Raw genomic sequence first — 23334 nt, 5'->3', positions numbered from 1 at the left:
TTTAATACATTTTGATTAACTTTTGGAGAACAAAACCCCCTTCCTCAGGTCAGGATAGGATACTGTAACAGCAATATACTGTATTGACATGAGGATGCAGGTTTTGGTCTCTGAAAGCTAAATGTATTAGTCCAATAAAATGGTGGTATTTTATTTTCTATATTTGTTTTATTTCTATTTGTTAATTTTTTAAAGTGGTGATTGGTACTCGTTAGTTTTTTCAAATTTACATCTGCTGTCTTTATATTTTGCACAGTACTAGGGGACATTTTCTGTTTCTGTGGTGTTGCATTGTATGCAGAGTCTGGCATCTTGGGGGTTCAGTTTAATTTTTGTCTAAATAGAAAGTTTATTATTACTTATTCTATAGTGGATTAGGGTGTATCTGTGTTTGTGAAAAAGACATGGCTTTCAGTTGGCATTGACTGTGCAGGATCGACAATCTGTACTATTCTGTCTGGTTTCGTTTTACAGTAGGTGAATTGATGTTCTAGTGCTCACTTTAGTGTTTAAGATGCTTTCCTTTTCCTTGTGTGACTTGTAGAAATTACTGCTTATGGTATGGTAGAATTGCTCTATAGGTCCTGAGTGTTTTGTATTCTCGGCATGCCTAGTACTGGATTTTGAAGGGGGGTGTTAAAAAATGACCAGCCCTGGGTGTCAACTACCCTAGGTACACCACTGCTGGATACCAGATGATCACCTACTATAACATCAGAAACACTCTCCCCATTACTAAGCACTACGTCTAGTATGATCCTATCCTGCGTGGGTTCCATTATAAACTGCTGGAATAGTTCCCCCGTACAGAATCTATGATCTCCCTGCTTTTAAAGGACCCTACAATAGAAATACCCCAATCAATATCTGGTATATTAAAATCACCTAATAGTAGTACTTCCCCTTTCATAGCTATATTTTGAATGTCTTTAATTAAATTTCTTCTGACTGTGAAGGAGGCCTGTATATCGCACCAATATAAATACATTTGGCATTCCCTCTTTCCAGATTGACCTCTAGTGCCTCTTCCTTACCCAGTGGCGTACCAAGGGGGGGCGGGGCAGAGGGAGCATGGAAACGAACGACGCTGACCAGCGCGCGGCACCCCCACCAGCGGCATGCACCTGGGGGTGAGGGGGTTCTTTCGCTGGGGTGGGGGGGTGTCCTTTTGCCAGGGGGGGTCGCGCTGCACGGGGGGGGGGGGCGCTGCACCCGGGGAGCGGGGCGCATCGGCGATCCGCCCCGGGTGTCAGCGCCCCTAGGAACACCACTGTCCTTACCCTGTAGGTTCTGCAGTTGTGTGGCTTTAATATTATTTTAAACACTCCCCCTGTGTCTTTCCTATATCCTGGTCCTGGTGCTCTGTGAACACCGCTAAATTCAAATCAGCCTCTTCCATCACAACCTCAAGATCTAAAATCTTATTTCCCATACTAATTTTAAACTATTGGAACCTCAAAGCTCTAAATAGCATTCCAATATACATTTATGCTATTATAAAAAGAGTAACGGTTCTATCATTGAGGGAGAAAAAGGAACAGTGTAAAAAAAAAACTCCTAATAATTGTTCCCCAAAAAACCTCCAAAAAAGATTATAAGCACCACTGTGAAAGTACCCTAAATCAATAAATTCTATTCCAAAATCTCAAACTGCAATCAAAAATTAATTCAACATCTTGCATATCCCTTCATGTGCATCCCTTCATATAGTCTTCTATTGTTTTACAACTCCATAAAGGCAATCCTCAAAGGGCTTCCTATAACTCTTCATGCTTACTAAGCCACCTGTTTCCCACTTTCACCAAATAGTCCAGGAGGACAAACATCAATATGCTTATAACCCCAACAAGGCCGCCTTTATTACTACTACTACTTATCATTTCTAAAGCGCTACTAGACGTACACAGCGCTGTACACGTGAACATGAAGACAGTCCCTGCTCGACAGAGCTTACAATCTAATTAGGACAGACAAACAGGACGAACAAGAGATAAGGGAATATTAAAGTGAGGATGATAAAATAAGGGTTCTGAACAAGTGAATAAGGGTTAGGAGTTAAAAGCTGCATCAAAAAGGTGGGCTTTTAGCTTAGATATGAAGACAGCCAGAGGTGGAGCTTGACGTACCGACTCAGGAAGTCTATTCCAGGCATATGGTGCAGCAAGATAAAAGGAACTGAGTCTGGAGTTAGCAGTGGAGGAGAAGGGTGCAGATAAGAGAGATTTACCCAGTGAACGGAGTTCCCGGGAAGGAATGTAGGGAGAGATGAGAGTGGAGAGATACTGAGGAGCTGCAGATTGAATGCACTTATAGGTCAATAAGAGGAGTTTGAACTGTATGCGGAAACGGATAGGAAGCCAGTGAAGTGACTTGAGGAGAGGGCTAAATAACGACACTGGCGGAATATTAGTCGTTCAGCATAATTTTGAACAGATTGAAGAGGAGAGAGATGGCTAAGTGGGAGACCTGTGAGAAGCAAGTTGCAATAGTCTAAGCGAGAGGTGATGAGAGTGTGGATGAGGGTTCTGATAGTGTGCTCAGAAAGGAAAGGGCAAATTTTGCTGATATAGAGAAAGAAGCGACAGGTTTTAGCAGTCTGCTGAATATGTGTAGAGAAGTAGAGGGAGGAGTCGAAGATGACCCCAAGGTTACGAGCTGATGAGACAGGAAGGATGAGATTGTTATCCACAGAAATGGAGAATGGGGGAGGAGGAGAGGTTGGAATGGAACTGTCCTGCTCAACTTCCAATTCAGATGTAATGCTACTCAGGGCAGTCTCAACATTTTATGTAGCTGTAGGAGGAGGCGGTGAGTAAGAATCCGGACTAAACAAGGGGACTTCCGGACTGTGCTCAAGCATTCTAGTTCAACAGCCATGTACAGGGACATCATGTGTATCTTTGTGATCAGCCACATAAGAATTTATTTATTTATTTCAGTATATTTATGCCCCGCCTTTTGCCACAGTGATGCAGTCCCAAAGCGGCTTACAATGAACCAATTAAAATGAATACATTACAGTTACATTTTAGTAACATAAGAATTTATGGGGCCTTGGGCTGTTTCTACAGCTGTAGAGTTAACCATAGAGGCTTTCACTTTTCCTTTCCACATTTTAACACATGAACATCAAACAAAAAATATCTTATAAAGATTATATCAATTGTTTAGCAGGCAGGGAAAGAATTCACTGTTCCTCCAGTATCTCCTTAATTGGATCCTTGGCTCCCTTTAAAGTGGTAGGTCTTGTCCCTTTGATCACACCCCATCAGGCATGTAACTGCAGACCTATACCATGGTCAAGTATTCTTACATTGAGATTGTGGGATGCTTAATGGTGATACCACTCTAGCGCCATTGTCGGGGTCACAGAAGTCTGCCTCCAGAGCAAGATGCACTTAATATAACTCCTCTTCCAAGCTCTTATAATCAGGTATAGGTCCCAAACCACCTTCTGCAGCACAGAAACTTCCTCTAGGTCACATCCTCCCTTCCTGTAGCTAGAGCTCCCCCACCCCCCCCCCCCCCCCCCCCCCCCACCCCCAGTCAGTGTGCTTGCTCTTTGAGTTCTGAGCATCACTAATATTGAACAAGCTTCTTCACTGTATCCATGGAAAGGTAATTTGTGTTTGGCACCCCCTTTAATTTTGAAAAGTTGGTGCCTATGCTTCCAGTTCTCTGCTCCTACTACCTTTCTATTGACTGGATCCTATGTACAGTCTGTGCTGCTAATTACAATAGAAGCAGGCAGGGCAAGCTCAATCATAGGGGAGGGGAGCTAGAGAACTGCAGATAGAGGTTTCAAACTTTGAAAAACGTGTACACACACCCCACTCATCTTTCTATCTTCTGGACATTTTTCAGGATTTCACAGAATTTGGCATTAAAGTCAGACAGTTGACGATACTAATCTCCTGAGCTGAGCACAGACAGGAGAGGGGCATTACGGGGATAGAGTCAGGAGCAGTGGTGTGCTGGTAAATGTTTAACAACAGGCTCTCTCCCCGATCCTCTGCATCCCCCGGTCCCCTGCGCCCCCCCCCCTGTCCCCCTCTGCGCCCCCCGTCCCCCTCTGCGCCCCCCCAAATTGCAGAGCTGACTATAGCCGGGGAGAGAGCCTTGGTGGGGGGCAATGCATTACTCCAGTAAAAAACAATTAAATGATCCCAGGTTCCATACTAATTCATGTTTAATGTGCGATAAAATGCCATAAATAAGTAAATAAATATACATTTTTAATGTTGAGCACCTGATTCTCAAAGTGAACATATTCCAAACACTACCTTTGTTGTCTAGTGACTGTTTTTCTGATCATGCTGGCCCAGTATCCGATTCTGCTGCTATCTGTCCTCTTAACTCAGTTTCCAGGGCTTCCTTTCCATTTATTTCTTTCCTTTCCTCCTTTTTTCTTCTTCATTTCTAGTCCTCAGCTTCTGCCTATTTTCTTCATCCATGTGCAGTTTTCTCCTCTCTTCCTTTTCCCTCATCTCATCTCCTTCCTCACTCTTCCCTCCCCTCCATCCATGTCCAGCATTTCTTCTCTCTCCCCTCCTCTCCCCTGCCCTGCATGCACCCATGTCCAGCGACCCTTCTCTCCCCTGCCCTCCATCCACCCATGTCCAGCAGTGACCCTCCTCCCCTGCCCTGCCCTCCATGCACCCATACCCAGTGACCCTCCTCTCCCCTGCCCTCCATCCACCCATGTCCAGCAGTGACCCTCCCCTGCCCTGCCCTCCATGATCCACCCATGTCCAGCAGTGACCCTCCTCTCCTCCCCCCTGCCCTGTATGCACCAGCAACCCTTCTCTCCCCTCCATCCACCCATGTCCAGCAGCGACCCTCCTCTCCCCTGCCCTGCATGCACCCATACCCAGGCAGTGACCCTCCTTTCCCCTGCCCTGCATGCACCCATACCCAGCAACCCTTCTCTTCCCTCATCCACAAATGCCCAGCAAAGCCCTTCTCTCCTGCCACCCCCTCCCAAGTTGTTCCACAAATTCTCCTCCCTCCCTTTGGATCCGGTCCCTCACCAACTCCTTGCCCTTTGCATTTTTGGGGGCAAGCAGTCTTGCCTGCCCGCTACCAGCGCTGACTCTCCCCCGCTGCTGGTTCGTGCTTCAAAATGGCCGCCGAGACTTCAGCAGAAGTCTCGGCGGCCATTTTTAAAGCGCGAATCGGCAGCGGGGGAGAGTCAGCACTGGTAGCGGGCAGGCAAGACTGCCTGTCCCAAAGAATGCGAAGGTCGGTGAGGGATGGATCCAGCGGGAGGGAGGGAGGAGAGCCGGCTCGCAGTGTTTAACAACCGGCTCGCAAGTCGGAAGGAAAATTAACAGCCGGCTCTTGCGAGCCAGCTCCAGCACACCACTGGTCGGGAGCAGCCAGCAATTACATGGGTCCTGGCAATATTCAGTGCTCATACCTCCATAGCTAAACAGATGTCAGTACTGAATATTAGCTGGTACCTGCATAACTCATGGGTTGCTGATCTAATGTCCCCCGTCCCCCCTTCTGCCTCTCTGATCCCTCCATACTCCTCAGCAACTACCGCCCTCATTCCAAATGCCTCCAATCCTTCCACTCCCCTTAGCTTCCCCCTAGCTTTGATCTCCAAACCCCCAATCCTCCATACTGGAAGCCCCACCCCTCCCCAGACCTCTCCGTAGCCCCTCTTCACCCCCAGAACTGAGGTGAGATCCCTGGTGTCTAGTGGGACAGGTCTGGAGTGATCCCCTTTCCAGGCCTGCCCACCCCCAATTGCAATCACCCTACACCGTTCCAATCCTTCCATTCCCCTTAGCTTCCCCCTAGCTTCAGTCCCCAACCCACCCCTCCCTGTACCTCTCCTTACCCCCAGGACATACTCTGGTATCTAGTGAGATAGAAGAACTGTTGACTCTGGCTCTGAAAATGGTGAGACCTCTAGCAGTAAGTCTTAAGGTACCACCACTGACCACTAGCAGCAGTATTGTGGGACTACTGGTAGGGGCACTGCCGTTTTCAGAGCCAGAGCCAACAAGGAAAGGAGGAGGGTTAGATAAGGCATAGGGCAGTTAATCATTAGCACATCTTAGTAAAAGGAGCCCAAGTATCTGGAACACCTTCTTCTATAGAAATGCATTGAACTTTTTTTTGAGGGGGGACTTATTTGTTTGGAACCCCCACCAGGTCTAATTTGTCCTATTTTCCAATTCAGTATGTCTTTGCTGGTTTTCCCCACATGTCAAGTATCATCCTATTCCATTAATTTTTCTGTGCTACAGAAGCTGGAACTCCTTCTCCCATAGAAATGCACTTGGGCCATATTTAAAATACTTGTGTCTTTTTACCAGTTTACCCCTCATGCCAAGTTTTATCCCATTCCATTCAATTTTCAGAGTTATTTTGCCCCTGGGTGACAGACGGGCAGATATTCTCAACCCCGTTTGCATTATTCTTTCCAACTGTTTGAAAGAATAAAAATGAAGATGGTGCAAATAGACTGAGAATGTGGTGCAGGTAAACTTCCATAAGTCAAAGAGAAAGACTAATATTAGCCTTTGGGGAGTGGTGGTTTGTTTTTCATTTGAAAAAATAAAATGTAATTGTAAGTAGTTTTGGAATTCTTTGGCCACTCACTATTTATGCTTTGTTCATCCCTATATTAGGTTTGCATTTTGGTAATTGAAATGGAGATTTCAAGAAAATCTGGGTATACCTTGTGCATGTAAAATGTTATGATAGTACATGGTGAGAATGCTGTCTCGAAGTCAATCCATTAAGAGCGTGTGGTAGAACGGAGTTAGTTTGTAAAGAGAAAAGGTTGGTCGGGGTTTAGCATATAACTGGTAACAGGGTATAAATACTCTTAAAAAGTCTGCTTAGCACATGAAGTATTGTTTGTTTTGTCTTTGCCATCATGGAGCTTTCCTTCTTTGCTTTACTCTTCCAGGTCAAAGATTTTATAAATGCTGAACTCCTGGCCCACTTGTATTCCTCTGAGAACCAAAATACGTTGATGGAGGAGTCAGCGGAGCAGGCTCAACACCGAGATGAGATGCTTCGTATGTACCATGCCCTTAAAGAAGCACTCCAAATCATCGGGGATATCCATACTTCTACAGTGTCTACCCCTGTACCACCTCCCGTGGATGATTCATGGCAGCATTCTCTCAGGTATTCCCATGTTGAAGACCAGTGCTCAGAAGGCCACATAGAAATCCCACTAATGTTATAAATGGTCCTCAGCACTTGCACTAGTTTTAGCTTGCACATTTTGGGGGTAATTTTATAAAGCTGCTTCCATATATAAAGCCTGTTGTGAATACAGATAAAGATGTTTACATGATTGTGTGATTTAACGCACAAAAGATTGCGCCTACTTTGCATGTTCTACACATAGGCATTCCCTGGGGTGGTTGAGTAGAGGTGGAGTTGTGATGTGTGGGTGTATTTTATAAAATTTACAGGTACATGTATAGAGCACATACACACACATTTACACCTTCAGGGCAGGTGTAAATTGTGCATTAACCTTTACGTGCTACTGGGGTTGTATCTGGGAGCATATTTTATGAAGTCTCATAGGTATCTGTTGCATTTCTTTTTTTATAGGCCTTTCTGATGTCTCACATAAGTGGCATGTTGTCAACTTGCTCCCTTTTTGTGTAGAATTTTCACCTTCCAGACTAATTGTACACTGTTGCAAGTTGTGCAACTAAACGAGGTTTTCGAATGAAAGAAATTTGATCTATAGAGTAGATAAAGGAATCCCATACATGTGACCTGGACATGGAGGGTCTAATATCATAGTATGGTACCCATGTGAAATGTCCAAAAAAAGTGCTTATTTTATTCCTGCTTTATAAAGACAATATTGATGCCTGTGTGAATTTATAAAATAGGCACCCAGACCAGTCCCATTAGTGCACATGTCTTCATGAACAAATTTATAGCTTCCCCAAAGAAGGTGTAAATGTGTGCATTTGCATATTTTTTGAACATGTGTATATATTGCAATTCTGCCCCCAAGAACACCTGTATGTGGTGTACATCTAAGGATGTGCCACCATGTCAGCATATGTAGTTATAAAATTGTGCATCTGAATATGCATACAAGAAATATTTTCCATGTGTAAAATGTGTTACACATAGAAAATGCTTTATAAAATTATCCCTACAATGTTCAATATACACATTCAGAAGAAGGTGGAAGTTAAATGGGTAAGCAGGGGAGTTCATTTTTCCAACAGTCAGCCACATAAGAAATCCTTATGTCTGCAGGCTGCATGAATATTTTAGCTTGGCTTATCAAAATATGAGAGGATCCTGTTGAAATTGTGACTTCATATCTTGCAAATAGCTCTGTAATTTTGTTTGGATTTAGTTCACATCTTTTTCTGTAGTAGCTCAAGGTGAGTTACATTTAGGTACAGTAGGCATTTCCCTGTCCCTGAAGGGCTTAAAATCTAAGTTTGAACCTGAGGCAATAGAGGGTTAAGTGACTTGCCCAAGATCACAAGGAGCAGCAGCAGGTTTGATTTGAACCAAGCTTCCCTGGTTGTCAGCCTAGTGCTTTAATGGTTAAGCACTAGGTGGCTACTCCACTTCTTGTTTAAAAATCATGTGTACTGGATAATTAGGTTTAAAAAAACAGCCCACCCACATGATTCCTGCCCCGACGATTATTATACCTTTGACCATGTCTCACAATCTCCTTATGCTCATTCCTCAATCTCTTCCTCTCCAGCCTTCCTACTCCTTACCCCTCCCAATCTCTTCTCCTTTTGCTCATCCTATCTTTGTTTACCTCTCCGTGTTCAGTTTACATATCCTCAAAACCCCACTACTACAACTTGTAACATTCTCCTTCAAGACTTTGTAATTCTATTTACTATGTAAACCGCATTGAACCTTCTATTTGTGGGAAAGCGCGGGGTACAAATGTAAGTAATATAATAATAAGCCCTCTACATGCTGGATCTATGACATAGGCAAAGCCTCCATCTCTCTCAATTCTCTCACAGAGCGCAGTTGGGAGTGGGGGGAATTCTGTTCATCCTAGCATGCCCAGAAGCAATCAGTAACAAAGCTCTAAAAGACACTATGTGCAGAACACAGGTGTTAGTAAAGACTAATCACAGAGGACTGCAGAAATGGTCCATATATACGACTTAATAATATACAGATATACAAGCAGAAAGCACAAGCCAGACACTCCCCACCTGGTATCGGAAGATGCCACTATTAACCCTTTACCAATAACCAAATGTTATAGGCATGCAAGTCCATGTAAGCTGGATCTTTTGTAGCTTGACAAACTTCTTGTCGTCTCAGGCTTTTTTTCATTCAGGCGACGAGTTCTCTCTGTCTCGCAGGAGCTGAAGTGAGAAACAGCTCTTTTAGAAAGACACAGTCTGGGAGTCTGGAATGGTAGAGGAGCCACCCAACTGTTTGACATCTCTAGAGAACTCTTTATCCATGCTTTTTAAGAACTCTGTATCTTCTGTGGAGACTGCAGATTTGTCATCATCTTTTGTGATTTGGAACACTGAATTTCCAAGGTGTTCTCCTAAATCTAATGGAGAAATGGCCTGGCAGATGGTTATACCAGGACTTTAATCTCCATGTCTAAAAATCTCTTTTGCATGTAGATGGTTGGAAGATAGCTTGAAAAAAATAGTACACCCATTTTTTAGGACACGCGTGCCTCAGTATAGAGGATTAAGGCCTTCTACATGTAGGATCTGTGACCTAGGCAAAGCTTCATTCTCTCTTGGTTCTCTCACAGAGAGCAATTAGAGGGAGGGGGGAATTCTGCTCCTCCTAGCATGTCCAGAAGCAAGCAGTAACAAAGCTCTAAAAGACACTGAGTGCAGAACACAGGTGTTAATAAAGGCTAATCACAAAGGACTGCAGAAATGCAAGGACCTGGTCCATATGTACAACTTAATTATGTACAGATATGTAATCGGTCACAAGCAGACAACACAAACTACCCTCATGCAATGGGGGTAGAACAATACGGATTCCAAAATGCAACCAGTGGCTTCAAATTCCCAACCACAAACACAAAACGTTAGCTATAAATATCAGTAACAGGGACATGATGTCCCTGATTATATATGTGAATTGCTGTCACTCAGAATGTTAGGCTGAGCATGTCTCACTGATAAGTAAAATCTACCTCCTTGAGTCTGGTGTTAGACTCACCACCAGGACTAGGAGCCACACCAACTGTTAATGACTGGACTGTGCTGACCAGCCCTTAAATGTGTTTGACTAAAGAAACCTCCAGGAGTTGAGAGAAATCTCACATCCTTTGCTCTAGCCAAGAGAAAGAGAGAATGATACCTAGGGAAAGGGCTGTGTGGCAGTAGAGGAGAGAGTGAATGTGTGACAGAGGTGAGTGCTGCATTTCAGTAGGAGAGAGAGAGAGAGTGCCTCACAGAGGAGAGGGCTGCATGGTAGGAGGGCAAAGAGTGTGTGTTGCAGAGGAGAAGGCTATATGGTATGAGGGGAGAGAGAGTGTGTGTTAGTCACAGAAGTGGGCTGTGTGGCTGGCTGCATGATAGGGTGAGGAAGAGTCACAGAGGAGAGGGCTACATGATAGGGGGAGACAGAGAGAGAGAGTGTGTCGGAGGACACCCTGGCAGGAGAGGATATTAGAATAGCCAAACTGGGTCAGACCAATGGTCCATCTAGCCCAGTATCCTGCTTCCAGCAGTGGCCACTTCAGGTCACAAGTACCTGACACAATCCCAAACAGGAGCAAGATTCGTGCTGCTGATCCCAGGAACAAGCAGTGGCTTTCCATATGTCTATCTCAATAGCAGTCTATGGACTTTTCCTCCATGAACTTGTCCAAATCTTTTTTTAAAACCCGGATACATCAATTGCTGATACCACATCCTCTGTCAATAAGCTCCAGAGCTTAATTATTTGTGAGTAAAAAAAGATTTTCTCCTGCTTGTTTTAAAAGTAGTACCATGCAACTTCTTTAAGTGTCCACTAGTCTTTGTACTTTTTGAAAGAGTAAAAAAAATCGATTTACATTTACGTGTTCTTACGTCACTCAGGATTTCGTAGATCTCTATTATATCACCTCTCAGACATCTCTTCCCAAGCTGAAAAGTCCTAACCTCTTAATCCTTTCCTTATATGAGAGGAGTTCCATCCCCTTAATCATTTTGGTTTCCCTTCTTTAAACCTTTTCTAATTCTACTATATCTTTTTTCAAGATATGCAACCAGAATTGCACCCAATACTCAAGATGTGGTTGCACCATGGAATAATACAGAAGCATTATAATAATCTTTGTCTTATTTTCTATCCCTTTCCTAATAATTCCTAGCATTCTGTTTGCTTTTTTGGCTGCTGCCACACAAAGGGCAGGACATTTCAGCATATTGTCTACGATGACATCTAGATAGTTTTCTTGGGTGCTGACTCCTAAGACGAATCTTAGCATCAAGTAACTATGATTTGGATTATTCTTCCCAGTGTGCATCACTTTTGCATTTATGTGCATTAAATTTCAGCTACCATTTGGATGCCCAGTCTTCCCACTAAGGTCTTCCTTCAATTTTTCACAATCTGCATGTGTTCTAACAACTCCAAATACTTCTGTGTCATCTGCAAATTTAATTGCCTCACTTGCCATCCCCATTTCCAGATCATTAATATGTTAAATAGCACTGGTCTCAGTACAGATCCTTGGGTCACTCCACTATTTACCCTCCTCCACTGAGAGAATGGGCCATTTAGCTCAACCCTCTGTTTTCTATCCATCAACCAGTTCCTAATCCACAACAGAATATTGTCTCCTATCCCATGACTCTTTCATTTTCTCAGGAGTCTCTCATGAGGGACTTTGTCAAAATCTTTCTGAAAATCTAGGTACACTACATCGACTGTCTCACCTTTATTCACACGTTCAAAGATATGAAGCATACCGGTGAGGCAAGACTTTCCTTGGCTGAATCCATGTTGACTCTATCCCATTAAGCCATGTTTGTCTTTGTGTTCAGTGATTTTATTCTTTATGATAGTTTGCACTATTTTGGCCGGTACTGATGTCGGGCTTACTGGTCAGTAATTTCCCAGATCACCCCTAGAACCCTTTTTAAAAATAGGCATTACGGAGAACACCTCTGGAGAAGAGGCAAGATGGCCGATCAGAGCAGACGCATGTGTCTGAGCTCCTGACTTACCAGGCCGTTGAACGTTAGGAGGTTCGTTTCCTTGTGCAGGACATGGGGAAGCGGAAAGGAAAACCCAGGGAGTCGGCCTCCTTACTCCCTGGGAGTGTTCCCTCCTCGCGACAAACAGTTCTGGAACAATTCGGGGTTCAGCCACTGATCATGCGGCAACCCGCCACAGAATGCTCCGCAATAACATCGCCGGAGACCAGCGAGGAGGCGCTATCGCTTAGTCCGCCTGGGAACATCAATCCTCCACAACCAGGAAGTAGAGAGATCCCGACGGTGAGAGCGGAAGGGACGTCCGAAGTGGCTGATTTTCCCCTGCCCTCAGGAGGCCTCGACGGTGGTCTTTCCCCAATCGGAGCGGAACACCAAAAGGGTTTGATGACTTCTACCCCTTCTCCGATGAGCAATACCCTGGTTTTACTGGAGGTAAAAAAACCTAAAGTAGTAACTTTAGATGCCCTATGGGATGTTATCCAGGGAATGAACGCTATGCTTTCTCAAGTAACGAGTAACTTTTCACAAAATATTGATACATTAAAGCACCAGCAAAATCAACTTGTGGACAATTTTCAAACTCAAGCAGTGCAAATTGAGTCTTTGAGAACTGAACTTTCCACTTTAAAAAATTTTGCGGGAAATGTGGCGAAGGACAGAGAGATTCTGGCACGTAAGCTAGAATTTCTTGAGAATCAGGGGAAAAAAAACAACCTGAGGTTTATTAATTTTCCCAAATCGCCATTAATCTCAGCTATGGACATGTTAAGAAAATACTTTAGAGAAATTTTGGGTATACCAGCAGAGGGTTTTCCGCCTATTACCCGAACACAGTACATAACTGGGAGAACAGTGAATCCGCTGAATCCTCAGCCACAGCAACCAGAACTTAATATTACAGAGTTTCTTGAAAACTCATTGGAACTAATTACGGAAAGAACTACTCTTATTGTTTCATTTGCACTGGAAATGGATAAAACAAATGTCTTTAAGCTTTATTTTAAATTTTTGAACAGTAAATTTCTTGGGCATACCGTTCGAATTTTTCCAGATTTAAACAGAGAGACTCAAGCCCGTCGGCGAGAGTTCCTCGGTTTAAAATCCAAAATTTTGGCTTTGGGAGGATTGTTTAAATTAGTTTTTCCTTGTCGTTGTATAATAACATTACAATCTGTTACATATATGTTTATGGATCCCAAGAAATTGAAGGAATTTTTGATTTCAAAAGAAAGTGTACCATGTTCGACCCAGGTAACCTAATAGGGTAGAAGGTCTCGCTGAAGTCTGGCTGCGGATTGCCTCTTTGATCCTGCTCTAATTAGTTTTTGTTCTTTTTTTTCTTTTTATTATTTTTACCTTGTATCTTGTCTCAAAGTTGTTGTGGTCTAAATGAAACTAATATTTTCCAATAAGTTTGTTATTTTACTATATTTCTGTATCCAACATTTATTGTTTTAATAGATGGATGTTTAAATGAAAAATAATAAATAAATAAATAAATAATAAAAAAAAAAAAAATAGGCATTACATTAGCCACCCTCCAATCTTCAGGTACAATTAACGATTTTAATGACAGATTACAGATCAATAACAGCAGATCTGAAATTTCATATTTGATTTCTTTCAATACCCTAGGATTTATACCATCTGGTCCAGGTGATTTTACTACTCTTTCATTTGTCAATTTGGCTCAGTACATCTTCCAGGGCCTCCAAGAGAGTGGGTCGGGCCCGGGGCAAGACCGCCCCCGGGGCCCCACCCCTGCCGCTCCCCCCCCCCCCCCCCCCCGAGGTCGCCGCAACCACTGCTCCCACCTCCCCCCCCCCCCCGAAGTCACCGCTGCTGCTCCCCCCCCCTCCGTCCACCACCGGGCCAGGCCCCCTGCATTGAAATCACAGTCTCACCTCCGTGAATGCAGCGCTACAGGCAGCAGAAAGCCTCCCTTCGGTCCTCTTTCCCTCCTTGTGTCCCGCCCTCGCGGAAGTTACGTCAGACAAGGGCGGGACACAGGGAGTGAAGGAGGGCCGAAGGGAGGCATTCTGCTGCCTGCAGCGCTGCTTTCACGGAGGTGAGACTGCGATTGCAATGCAGGGGCAGACAGTCGACAACGGAGGGCGGGTGGGACTGCGGCCGAATTTTGTCCCCCCTGCCCCCCCTCTCGGTGGCTATGACATCTTCTAGGTTCACTTAGATTTCTTTCAGTTCCTCATCATCATCAACCTTGAAAACCATCTCTGGTAAAAGTAGATCTCTTACATCTTCTTCAGTAAAGACCAAGGCAAGGAATTCATTCTGCTTCTCCACTATGGCCCTGTCATCCCTGAGTTCCCTTTTACACAGATTCCCTCACAGGCTTTCTGTTTCTGATATACCTGAAAAAGTTATTACTATGAGTATTTGCCTCCAAGAGTTAAGAGAAGACAGAGGAAAGCAGAAACCAGATACTGTAACCAACATGATTAGACAAATAAAATGACCAGACAACAATGTCAGAAAAGTAATTTTGTTTTCTATTTCTTGGTTAGAATATGTGAGTTTTTGGATTGTACATCTCCTAGAGCTACTAGGAGCTCGGGGGTACTCCGTTGAAATTTTTTTCAACTTAAGAGATACTCAGCTTGTAAAAGTTGGAAAACACTGGAATAAAGTATAAAGCATTTCCCCTCAAAGCAAAACTTAAATGACAATTGCTTTAAAAAAAAAAAAAAAAAGGCATCCCTAACCACCTTTCTGGGCAGACTGAGTCGGCCATGCAGGTCTTTATCTGTCATCATTTACTATGTTACATCTTCCTCAGGGAACAATTTTTAAAACATATTTTCAAATGACACTTTCCTTTCCTCAGCTTCTACATATTCCTTCTTTCTCCGAGGACAAGCAGGCATAATATTCTCACACGTGGGTGATGTCATCCATGGAGTCCGGTGCAGGCGCAGCCAAGTGCACTGTCACTTTATATCTTTGAGGCAGTTTCAGGTGCCTTCCTGCCCAACTCTCTGGCACAGGACCAGCAGTCTTATCATTTTCCACAGAGCAGAGAGATTGACTTTTAGATCTCTCCTCAGCATTCCAAACTTTTGCCTTTTGGTGCCATCCCTTTTTTGGGGCCATTTTCTTCCTATTTTGTTATTTCCCTTGTTATTCAATTTATATGTTTTTTCAATTATTTTCATTTTTCACTTTTTGGCCTTCTGGAGCCTCTGAGCCCTTCTCTTACCTGGGAAGCATTGACTATTTTCAGGTATTCAACTACTCAAGCTTCCCGGGCCATAGAACCTTTTGACCTAGCGTTGGTTGTTTTTCTCTTCATATCAACAAGGGTGCCGAGTGGCTTTAAGAAGTTTACTCAATGCAGTAGGACATAGGACTATTTGATGCACAGACCTCCATAATTGATGTGTTCAGTGCTTAGAACCCTTAAAGCCTGCAGAATCCAGCAAGAAAAAACTTTGTTTCTGCATCGCCATTGGCATCTGCATCAAGCATGACAGAAGATTTTGTACTTGACGCAAAACCTGCATTGGCATTGGCATCGACATCAGGTGCATCGATGCAACATTAACAAAGTCTGACATCGGGCTCCATACAGCATATGCGTAAAAACACTGTGCCCTTGTCATGGTGCTGCACACATCGAGGGACCTGCAGTGTAAAAAACCTAAGAAGCATTGTCATCACTCTCCCTCCAGGCACTCTACCCATACCTCCCCTACATCGACGTCCTTGGTGCACTGGGAGCATCCATGCTGCGGTGACCACACTCTTTCACTCCAACTTATCTCTTGTCAAGAGTCTCTGAGGTCTTCAAGATCTCATACACCTCCACAAGCCATTTCTCAAACTATGTCCACACCACTTTCTCAGTCAGTACGGATGCCTACTCTTCATGAGGAAATCCAGGCTATGCTCAAACAGGAGCTTTCAGGGCAACTTCAATCGCAGTCTATACAGGCTTATAGGGTGCTTGTACCAGCCTCAGCACAGCCCATTTATGCATCAGAAAGACAGTCACGGGAGGGGTCCTGCAAGCCAGCTTTGCATCGACCGTCCAGTGCTGCACAAACCCGATTGATGCGTGCATCGACATTGCCAGATGAACTTTCTACAAAATCAGAGGCTAATCTGTCTCAACACAGCTGAATGCAAAGCCAACGCTGTAGTCATCATTCTGTTTCCTCGTACTTCCCATGAACAGTACTTTGAAGACTCTGGCTCAGACCTCTTCTGGGGATGGATCATGACCCAAAGGACCTGTCAGCTGAGGAGTCTTTGACATTCCATTTGATCCCTCTTGGCCACTTGAAAGCCACAGATATCCACCAGAGAGCATCTCTTTTCCTGGCTTAGTCCAGGAGATGTCTCATGCCATACCCTTTACACTAGAAGCAGAATAAGAACCTAGATCAGAATTCTTTGAGGTTGTAGATTATGATTCTCCTCCTACAGAAGGAATAACTGTTCCACTTCATTTAATAATGATACTCTATTCAAATCTGGGAGACTCCATTGACAGTTCAAGTAGCCCCAAAGAAAATTGATACAATGTATAGGATACAGAAATCCACTGGATTTGAGAAAATACAACTACCCCACCATTCAATTGTGATGGAATCTACTTTAAATCACACTCATTGAGCAAGATCATATGCTTCTGCTCCTCCAGGAAGAGAAGCTAGAACGTTAGACTCTTTAGGTGGAAAAACTTTTCAGGCCTCAATGCTAACCGATCGAATATTGGATTATCAACTTTATTCCACAATTTATTTAAAATCTCTAACGCAGAGTATTCTATCTTAAGCTGAATTCCTTCTGGCCAAAAAAGTGGAGGAATTCTGCAAACTTCACAGAAAACTTATTGACTGTTGTAAATATTTGGCCAGACAGGTTTTTGATGCCTTTGATTTCTCTTCATGAAATTCTGCCTTAGCAGTAGCAATGCGATGTCTCTCTTGGATCAGAGAGACCTTGGATCTGCTGTCCAGAAGCATCTAGCTGATGTTTCTTGTCATAGAGAAAATTTGTTTGGAGACAAAGTTGAGGAAGTGGCTGACCTAATTAAAAAACAAACAGATGATATTAAGACAACTATCCAGGCCACAAACTTCTGCTAATACTTCTTCTCAAAGATTTGCAGGAGGATATCAGCGCTCAAATTACTACATGTCTAAGCGTTGTTAAACTCCTCCTCTGCCTCCACCTCAAAGGACTATGCCCCAGCGCTAATGTCCAAAACAGCAGCCAGGTCAACAAACCCAGACGCCATCTCATTATAAACAGCAACCTAACTTTTGACTCCATCATAGAGAGCATTGCCACCATACAGCTGTCTATACCAAGCAACCTACCTGTCAGAGGGAGGCTCACTTTCTTCCAACGCTAGAGACACCCATAGAAATATAATGGGTGTCTGTCGTTAGCGCACATTAAAAAGCTAGCGCACCTACAGAATGGCTAGTAAACAGGGCCATTTATTGTTTGGGATTTATTAACTGCTTTTATGAAGAGATTAGGCAGTGCAAAATAGCAAAAGTAGAGGCTGACAAATGCGCAAACCAATAGGGAGATAATATCAAAAACCAGTTTATTCAGAATATTCATATCAAGGACCCGACACGGTCTGTGTTTCGGCGCCAAAGCACCGGCCTCAGGGGTCACAAACAACTTTCACATATAACTAATGCAGCCTGGCTGGATTAAAGAAGTAACCTAATACAAAAGTAGCAAAAGATTCCAGCCAATATTCATGTGTTGGTGCGATGTTTAGTGGGTAAAAAGGAGAAAAAGCCCTCAGAAACCTTTGGTGAAATACCAGCGGTTTAGTGCGAGGTTATGCAAGGTTTTTTATAGTATAACTCACGCAACAGTTCTATCATGGGGCAAAAAACTCCAATTTACACGGACCTGTACTTAAGTCTCAAAAGATTTTCAATATTCTTCTCAGACCGTTATGTGAGTCTAAGGGTTTTAATACACAATGCAAGCAACTTTTAAAGCAGTCTTTTTTTGTGCAAAATTTTCAATATTCTTCCCAGATCATTACAATGGTCTAAGGGTTTTAACACACAATGCAAGCAACTATAAAGCAGTCTTTCTGTGTGCGAAAGGAAAATGCACTTAGCTTGTGGTTTGAAATAGCACTCTTCTATGACCGTATGTATGCACGTGGCTATAAAAACAAGTTAATTCACAGAGACAACAAAAGACCAGCCAACCGATCAGCAAACACCATGAAACGTAATAGGACTACAATGAAACAGGATAAAAAATATACACATTTAACAGCACTGCAATCAACAGAGATATAATACAATGTAAGCATAATAGTGATGGAATATCTAATATGAAGAATATTAATACTTATATCTTTCTTTCTTTCTTTCTTTCATTAAGTAAGATGGGACACAAGTCTAAACTACAACTTGATTTAGTAAATCTGGTTAATAGTAATTTTGTATCATGCTCTGCTATGGGTACGAAGCAGTCCCAGACACAATCACCAAGAATCTCAACAATGTTACAAGACCTTTCTGTGTCTTTTCTCATAGAAAATTGATTCCTAATTTTAGCTACCTTGTTTTTAAAGTGTAAAGCTAATTTTTCCACTCACAGTGTATCAATATTAAGAGGTAACATAATATCACTTGTGTCAGTCAAACTATTTACTAAGTTGAACAGCCTATGAATATCAGTAAAAGGGGAATTAATCAATTTAGAATAAAATTCTTTCCTTTTACTAGTAATAGTATGCTTACATAGGATTATGGAGGCTCTCCAGACCTGTTTAGATTCTGGAGAAAAAGATTTCCTCCATATCTGCTCTTTCTTTTGCATTCTTTTTTAATGGCTAGTAGTTCTAGATCAAACCATTCCTCCATTTTTCTAGTCATTTTAAATTTTATCTTGATAGGGGCTATCTCATTCAGAATAGAAGTGACGTGCGAATTACAATTTTCAAATAAATCTTGAGGTGGACAATTTTCTCCTAAGGTATTAGTTTTTTCCCAAAATACTGAAGAATGTATTTTTCCTCTCATCTGCACTACTGTTTTTTGTTTAACATAGTAGATGACGGCAGAAAAAGACCTGCACGGTCTATCCAGTCTGCCCAACAAGATAAACTCATATGTGTTACTTTTTGTGTATACCCTACCTTGGTTTGTACCTGTCCTCTTCAGGGCACAGACCGTATAAGTCTGCCCAGCACTATCCCCGCCTCCCAACCACCAGTCCTGCCTCCCACCACCAGCTCCGGCACAGACCGTATAAGTCTGCCCAGTATTATCCCCGCCTCCCAACCGCCAGCCCCGGCACAGACCGTATAGGTCTGCCCAGCACTATCCCCGCCTCCCAACCACCGGCTCTGCCACCCAATCTTGGCTAAGCTCCTGAGGATCCATTCCTTCTGAACAGGATTCCTTTATGTTTATCCCATGCATGTTTGAATTCCGTTACCGTTTTCATTAACACCACCTCCCGCGAGAGGGCATTCCAAGCATCCACCACTCTCTCCGTGAAGAAATACTTCCTGACATTTTTCTTGAGTCTGCCCCCCTTCAATCTCATTTCATGTCCTCTAGTTCTACCGCCTTCCTCTCTCCAGAAAATGTTTGTTTGCGGATTAATACCTTTCAAATATTTGAACGTCTGTATCATATCACCCCTGTTTCTCCTTTCCTCCAGGGTATACATGTTCAGGTCAACAAGTCTCTCCTCATACGTCTTGTAACGCAAATCCCATACCATTCTCGTAGCTTTTCTTTGCACCGCTTCCATTTTTTTTAACATCCTTCACAAGATACTGCCTCCAAAACTGAACACAATACTCCAGGTGGGGCCTCACCAACGTCTTATACAGGGGTATTAAAACCTCTTTTCTTCTGCTGGTCACACCTCTCTCTATACAGCCTAGCAATCTTCTAGCTACAGCCACCGCTTTGTCACACTGGTTCGTCGCCTTCAAGGTCCTCAGATCCCTCTCCCCGTCCATATCTATCAGACGCTCCCCGCCTAACACATACATCTCCCTTGGATTTCTACTCCCTAAATGCATCACTTTGCATTTCTTCACATTGAATTTTAATTGCCAAATGTTAGACCATTCTTCTAGCTTCCGCAGATCTTTTTTCATGTTTTCCACTCCCTCCGGGGTGTCCACTCTGTTGCAAATCTTGGTGTCATCCGCAAAAAGGCAAACTTTACCTTGTAACCCTTCGGCAATGTCACTCACAAATATATTGAATAGACTCGGCCTCAGCACCGATCCCTGAGGCACTCCACTACTCACCTTTCCCTCCTCTGAGCGAACTCCATTTAGTTTAGTTCTCTTACCCCCCCCCCCCCCCCCAGCCACGTGCTAATGCTGACACAGCCCATTTACTTTGAATGGACTGTGTCAGCATTGCCACATGGCTTAGTAAACAGGAGGGTTAGGGTCGATAGCATCTTGCCACATCAATGTAAAATCCATTTTAAAAATGATATAAACTACAGCAAGAACCATCCAACTGAGTCATAGTCAAACTATTTAAAAGATGACCTTTCTCATGGGAACTCTGTATAGAAAGATAAGTGAATCCCAACGAATCTAAAAAAAAAGTTAAGAAATCATTAGTATCTATCTTGCATGTTCTCTAAATGTAAGTTTTTCTCCTACTACTAATAAGGTGTTCTGATGTTGTAGAGCCTTTAATTACAAAGTCTTGAAGTTCTGCAACTGGACCATTTGTTTGGGGAGCAATAGACTACCATGCATCCTAAATTCCCTAAAAACATAAAATCATAATAGAACAATGAATAATTTCTAGTGTGGAATTGGAAGATTTATGCAATAAATGGATCGAAAAAAAACCCCTTCTATAGAAAATTATAATGCCACCATCTCTTTTACCCTATCTGTGGACATGCAACAGTTTATAACCCACAGGACACGTGTCTTTCAATCCTGGATCATCTAGAATTGAAAACCATGTTTCACTTAAAAATATTATCCAGGTTGCCTGTCTTCAATTAACTCTCTAATAATATCTGTCTTATACTGCAGATCTGGCATTAACATAAAAGCAAGGAACCAGAGTAAACCCGTGCAGCCCTAGACTCCTCCTTGCTTCACTGGAGAACAGATCTTCTGTAAGATTCCCCCCCCCTCCCCCACTACCTCTCATAGGAAAAACTTCTCAAACTATGTTGAGACCAAGGTACCACGGTTCTAATACTCCCTACTGGCCACAACAAATCTGGTTTCCTCTTCTTCTAGAGTTGTCATCCATGTTGGATCCTTTTCTAACATTGCTAACACACAACAAAAAGGTCCCTCCTTCATCCAGACCCTCGCTCACTAGCGTGATGGCTTGGTTCCTGACAACATAGATTTATATTTCTTACATCTTCCTGAAGCAATCTCAAGGATACTCCTAGCCTCTAGAAAACCACTGACATGAAAATATTAACGCTTAAAGTGGAAATGATTTTCTCTCTGGTGTGTAGCCAGAACACTTGAGCCAACTACATTCTCTTTACTTTATACAGGTCTTGTATCCTGCAGTTACCACGAATAGTTCTATGCAGGTCACAAATATAAAGAATGAACCAATTGTCTAGAAAATACATTATAATCATTATTAAATGGTGATAATAATTCCCTACAAATGACAAATCCTGAATGAACATCCAATTCAAGATGCTAATCCAAAAAATTTCTTAAATAAAAAAGTCTTAAGTAACTTCTTAAAAAGCAGAAAATCAGAAATCAGTTGAAGTTGAAAAGGTAGTTAATTCCATAATGTTACTGCTTGCTAAGAAATACACGTAGACAAGAATTTCTTGTATCAAACCCTGTTTGCAGAAGGACAACATAGAAGTCTTTGCAATTGCTCCAATCTGTAGTTTATGTTTAAACTGTTTTATTAACAATTCTCACAATACAAAGTGATGTAGAATATGCATATAGCATTGTTTGATATATAAAACAGCATTTTTACAACATATTCAACTTCGCCAAACACTTTTCATCCCCAATTTTTTCCCCCCCTTCCCCCTCCCCTTTTGATAATTCCTTGTCCCATGCTAACATTAGGTTTTGAGTGGCTCTTGTTCCTAATATCATACTCTCGAATACTTCATTAGGTAAAATAGTGCTTATCACAAAATATCAGTAACTAAACATCAAAACTCTAGATCACTGCCAAGCTTAGCCATTTACGTCTCACTCAACCCCTCCAAACCCCCCCCCCCCAATACCTCCCCCCCTTGCAAGCAGAATTCCACTTTAGATTAAATTATCTACTCCAGGCTATCCGTATTCTCCATTATTCTACTATTTATCAGGCATTAACAAGCAGACTACGTCCCCTCGGACTAAGCATTTGCAGGTATGGTGTCCAAATCTGCAGAAATCGCACTCTTCGTTTAGGCGATCGTTTTGAATCCCTAGCCTCCCAAGAGGCCAGGAGATGCACCTGATTGCGCCAATGCCAGTAAGCTGGCCCTTCCGATGAGACCCAGTATTGCATAATGCATTTTCGCGCTACCAAGCTCAGCTTTCTGCATAGCATTATAGCGGGGGCTCCTAATGGGGCAAACGCTCTTGGTTGATCCAACAGAAACTGCCGCTCCGTTCCTTGAACTCTGTTCCCCAATCGAATCAAAAACCCTCTTACCCTCTGCCAAAACATGCGCACCTTGGGGCATTGCCACAATGCATGATATAACGAGCTGGGACCCCCTCCGCATTTAGAGCATCCCGAGTTGTCCGGCCCCAACATATGAGCCAGTTGTGTTCTAGACATATACCCCCGTAAGACCACTCTATAACCACACTCCCTCAGCCTCTCATCTGTTACCAACGCCCGTATGCCCTTCAAGGTAGCTGACACATCCCATGTTGCCAGGGAGATCCCCAAATCTTGTTCCCATTTTCGCTTAAGATCAACGTATTGCCTCTGAGGCCTACGCCTAGCCAGTGCCCCATACAGTGCTGATACAGATTGTTTCTCCATCTGCAACTCCTCAAAGAAAACCCTTAGCAGCTCTCCCATCTGCCCTCTCAGGGATATTTGGCTCAGGGACTTCACATAGTGTCGGACCTGTGCATAGGCAAATCTATTACCCCAAGCTGATCCCACTTTATCTTGAAGAGCGTCAAATGTTATCATTTCCC

At 43.0% G+C, this 23334-nt stretch overlaps 1 protein-coding gene across 2 annotated transcripts in view; it reads left to right on the top strand.

Annotated features, from left to right (window-relative positions):
• DNM3 (dynamin 3) overlaps nt 1-23334 on the top strand; it is a 1044597-nt gene that overhangs the window by 1008087 nt on the left and 13176 nt on the right. For both annotated transcript variants that reach the window (XM_030208630.1, XM_030208629.1), the window contains exon 19: nt 6929-7152. In XM_030208630.1, coding sequence (XP_030064490.1) covers nt 6929-7152 — 224 coding nt within the window. The remainder of the gene's footprint in view (nt 1-6928; nt 7153-23334) is intronic.

Source organism: Microcaecilia unicolor, chromosome 6 (genome assembly GCF_901765095.1).
Source record: "Microcaecilia unicolor chromosome 6, aMicUni1.1, whole genome shotgun sequence".
Classification (NCBI taxonomy): Eukaryota; Metazoa; Chordata; class Amphibia; order Gymnophiona; family Siphonopidae; genus Microcaecilia; species Microcaecilia unicolor.
The sequence above is the reverse complement of the archived record's forward strand: the minus strand, read 5'-3'. Positions and strand labels throughout refer to the sequence as shown.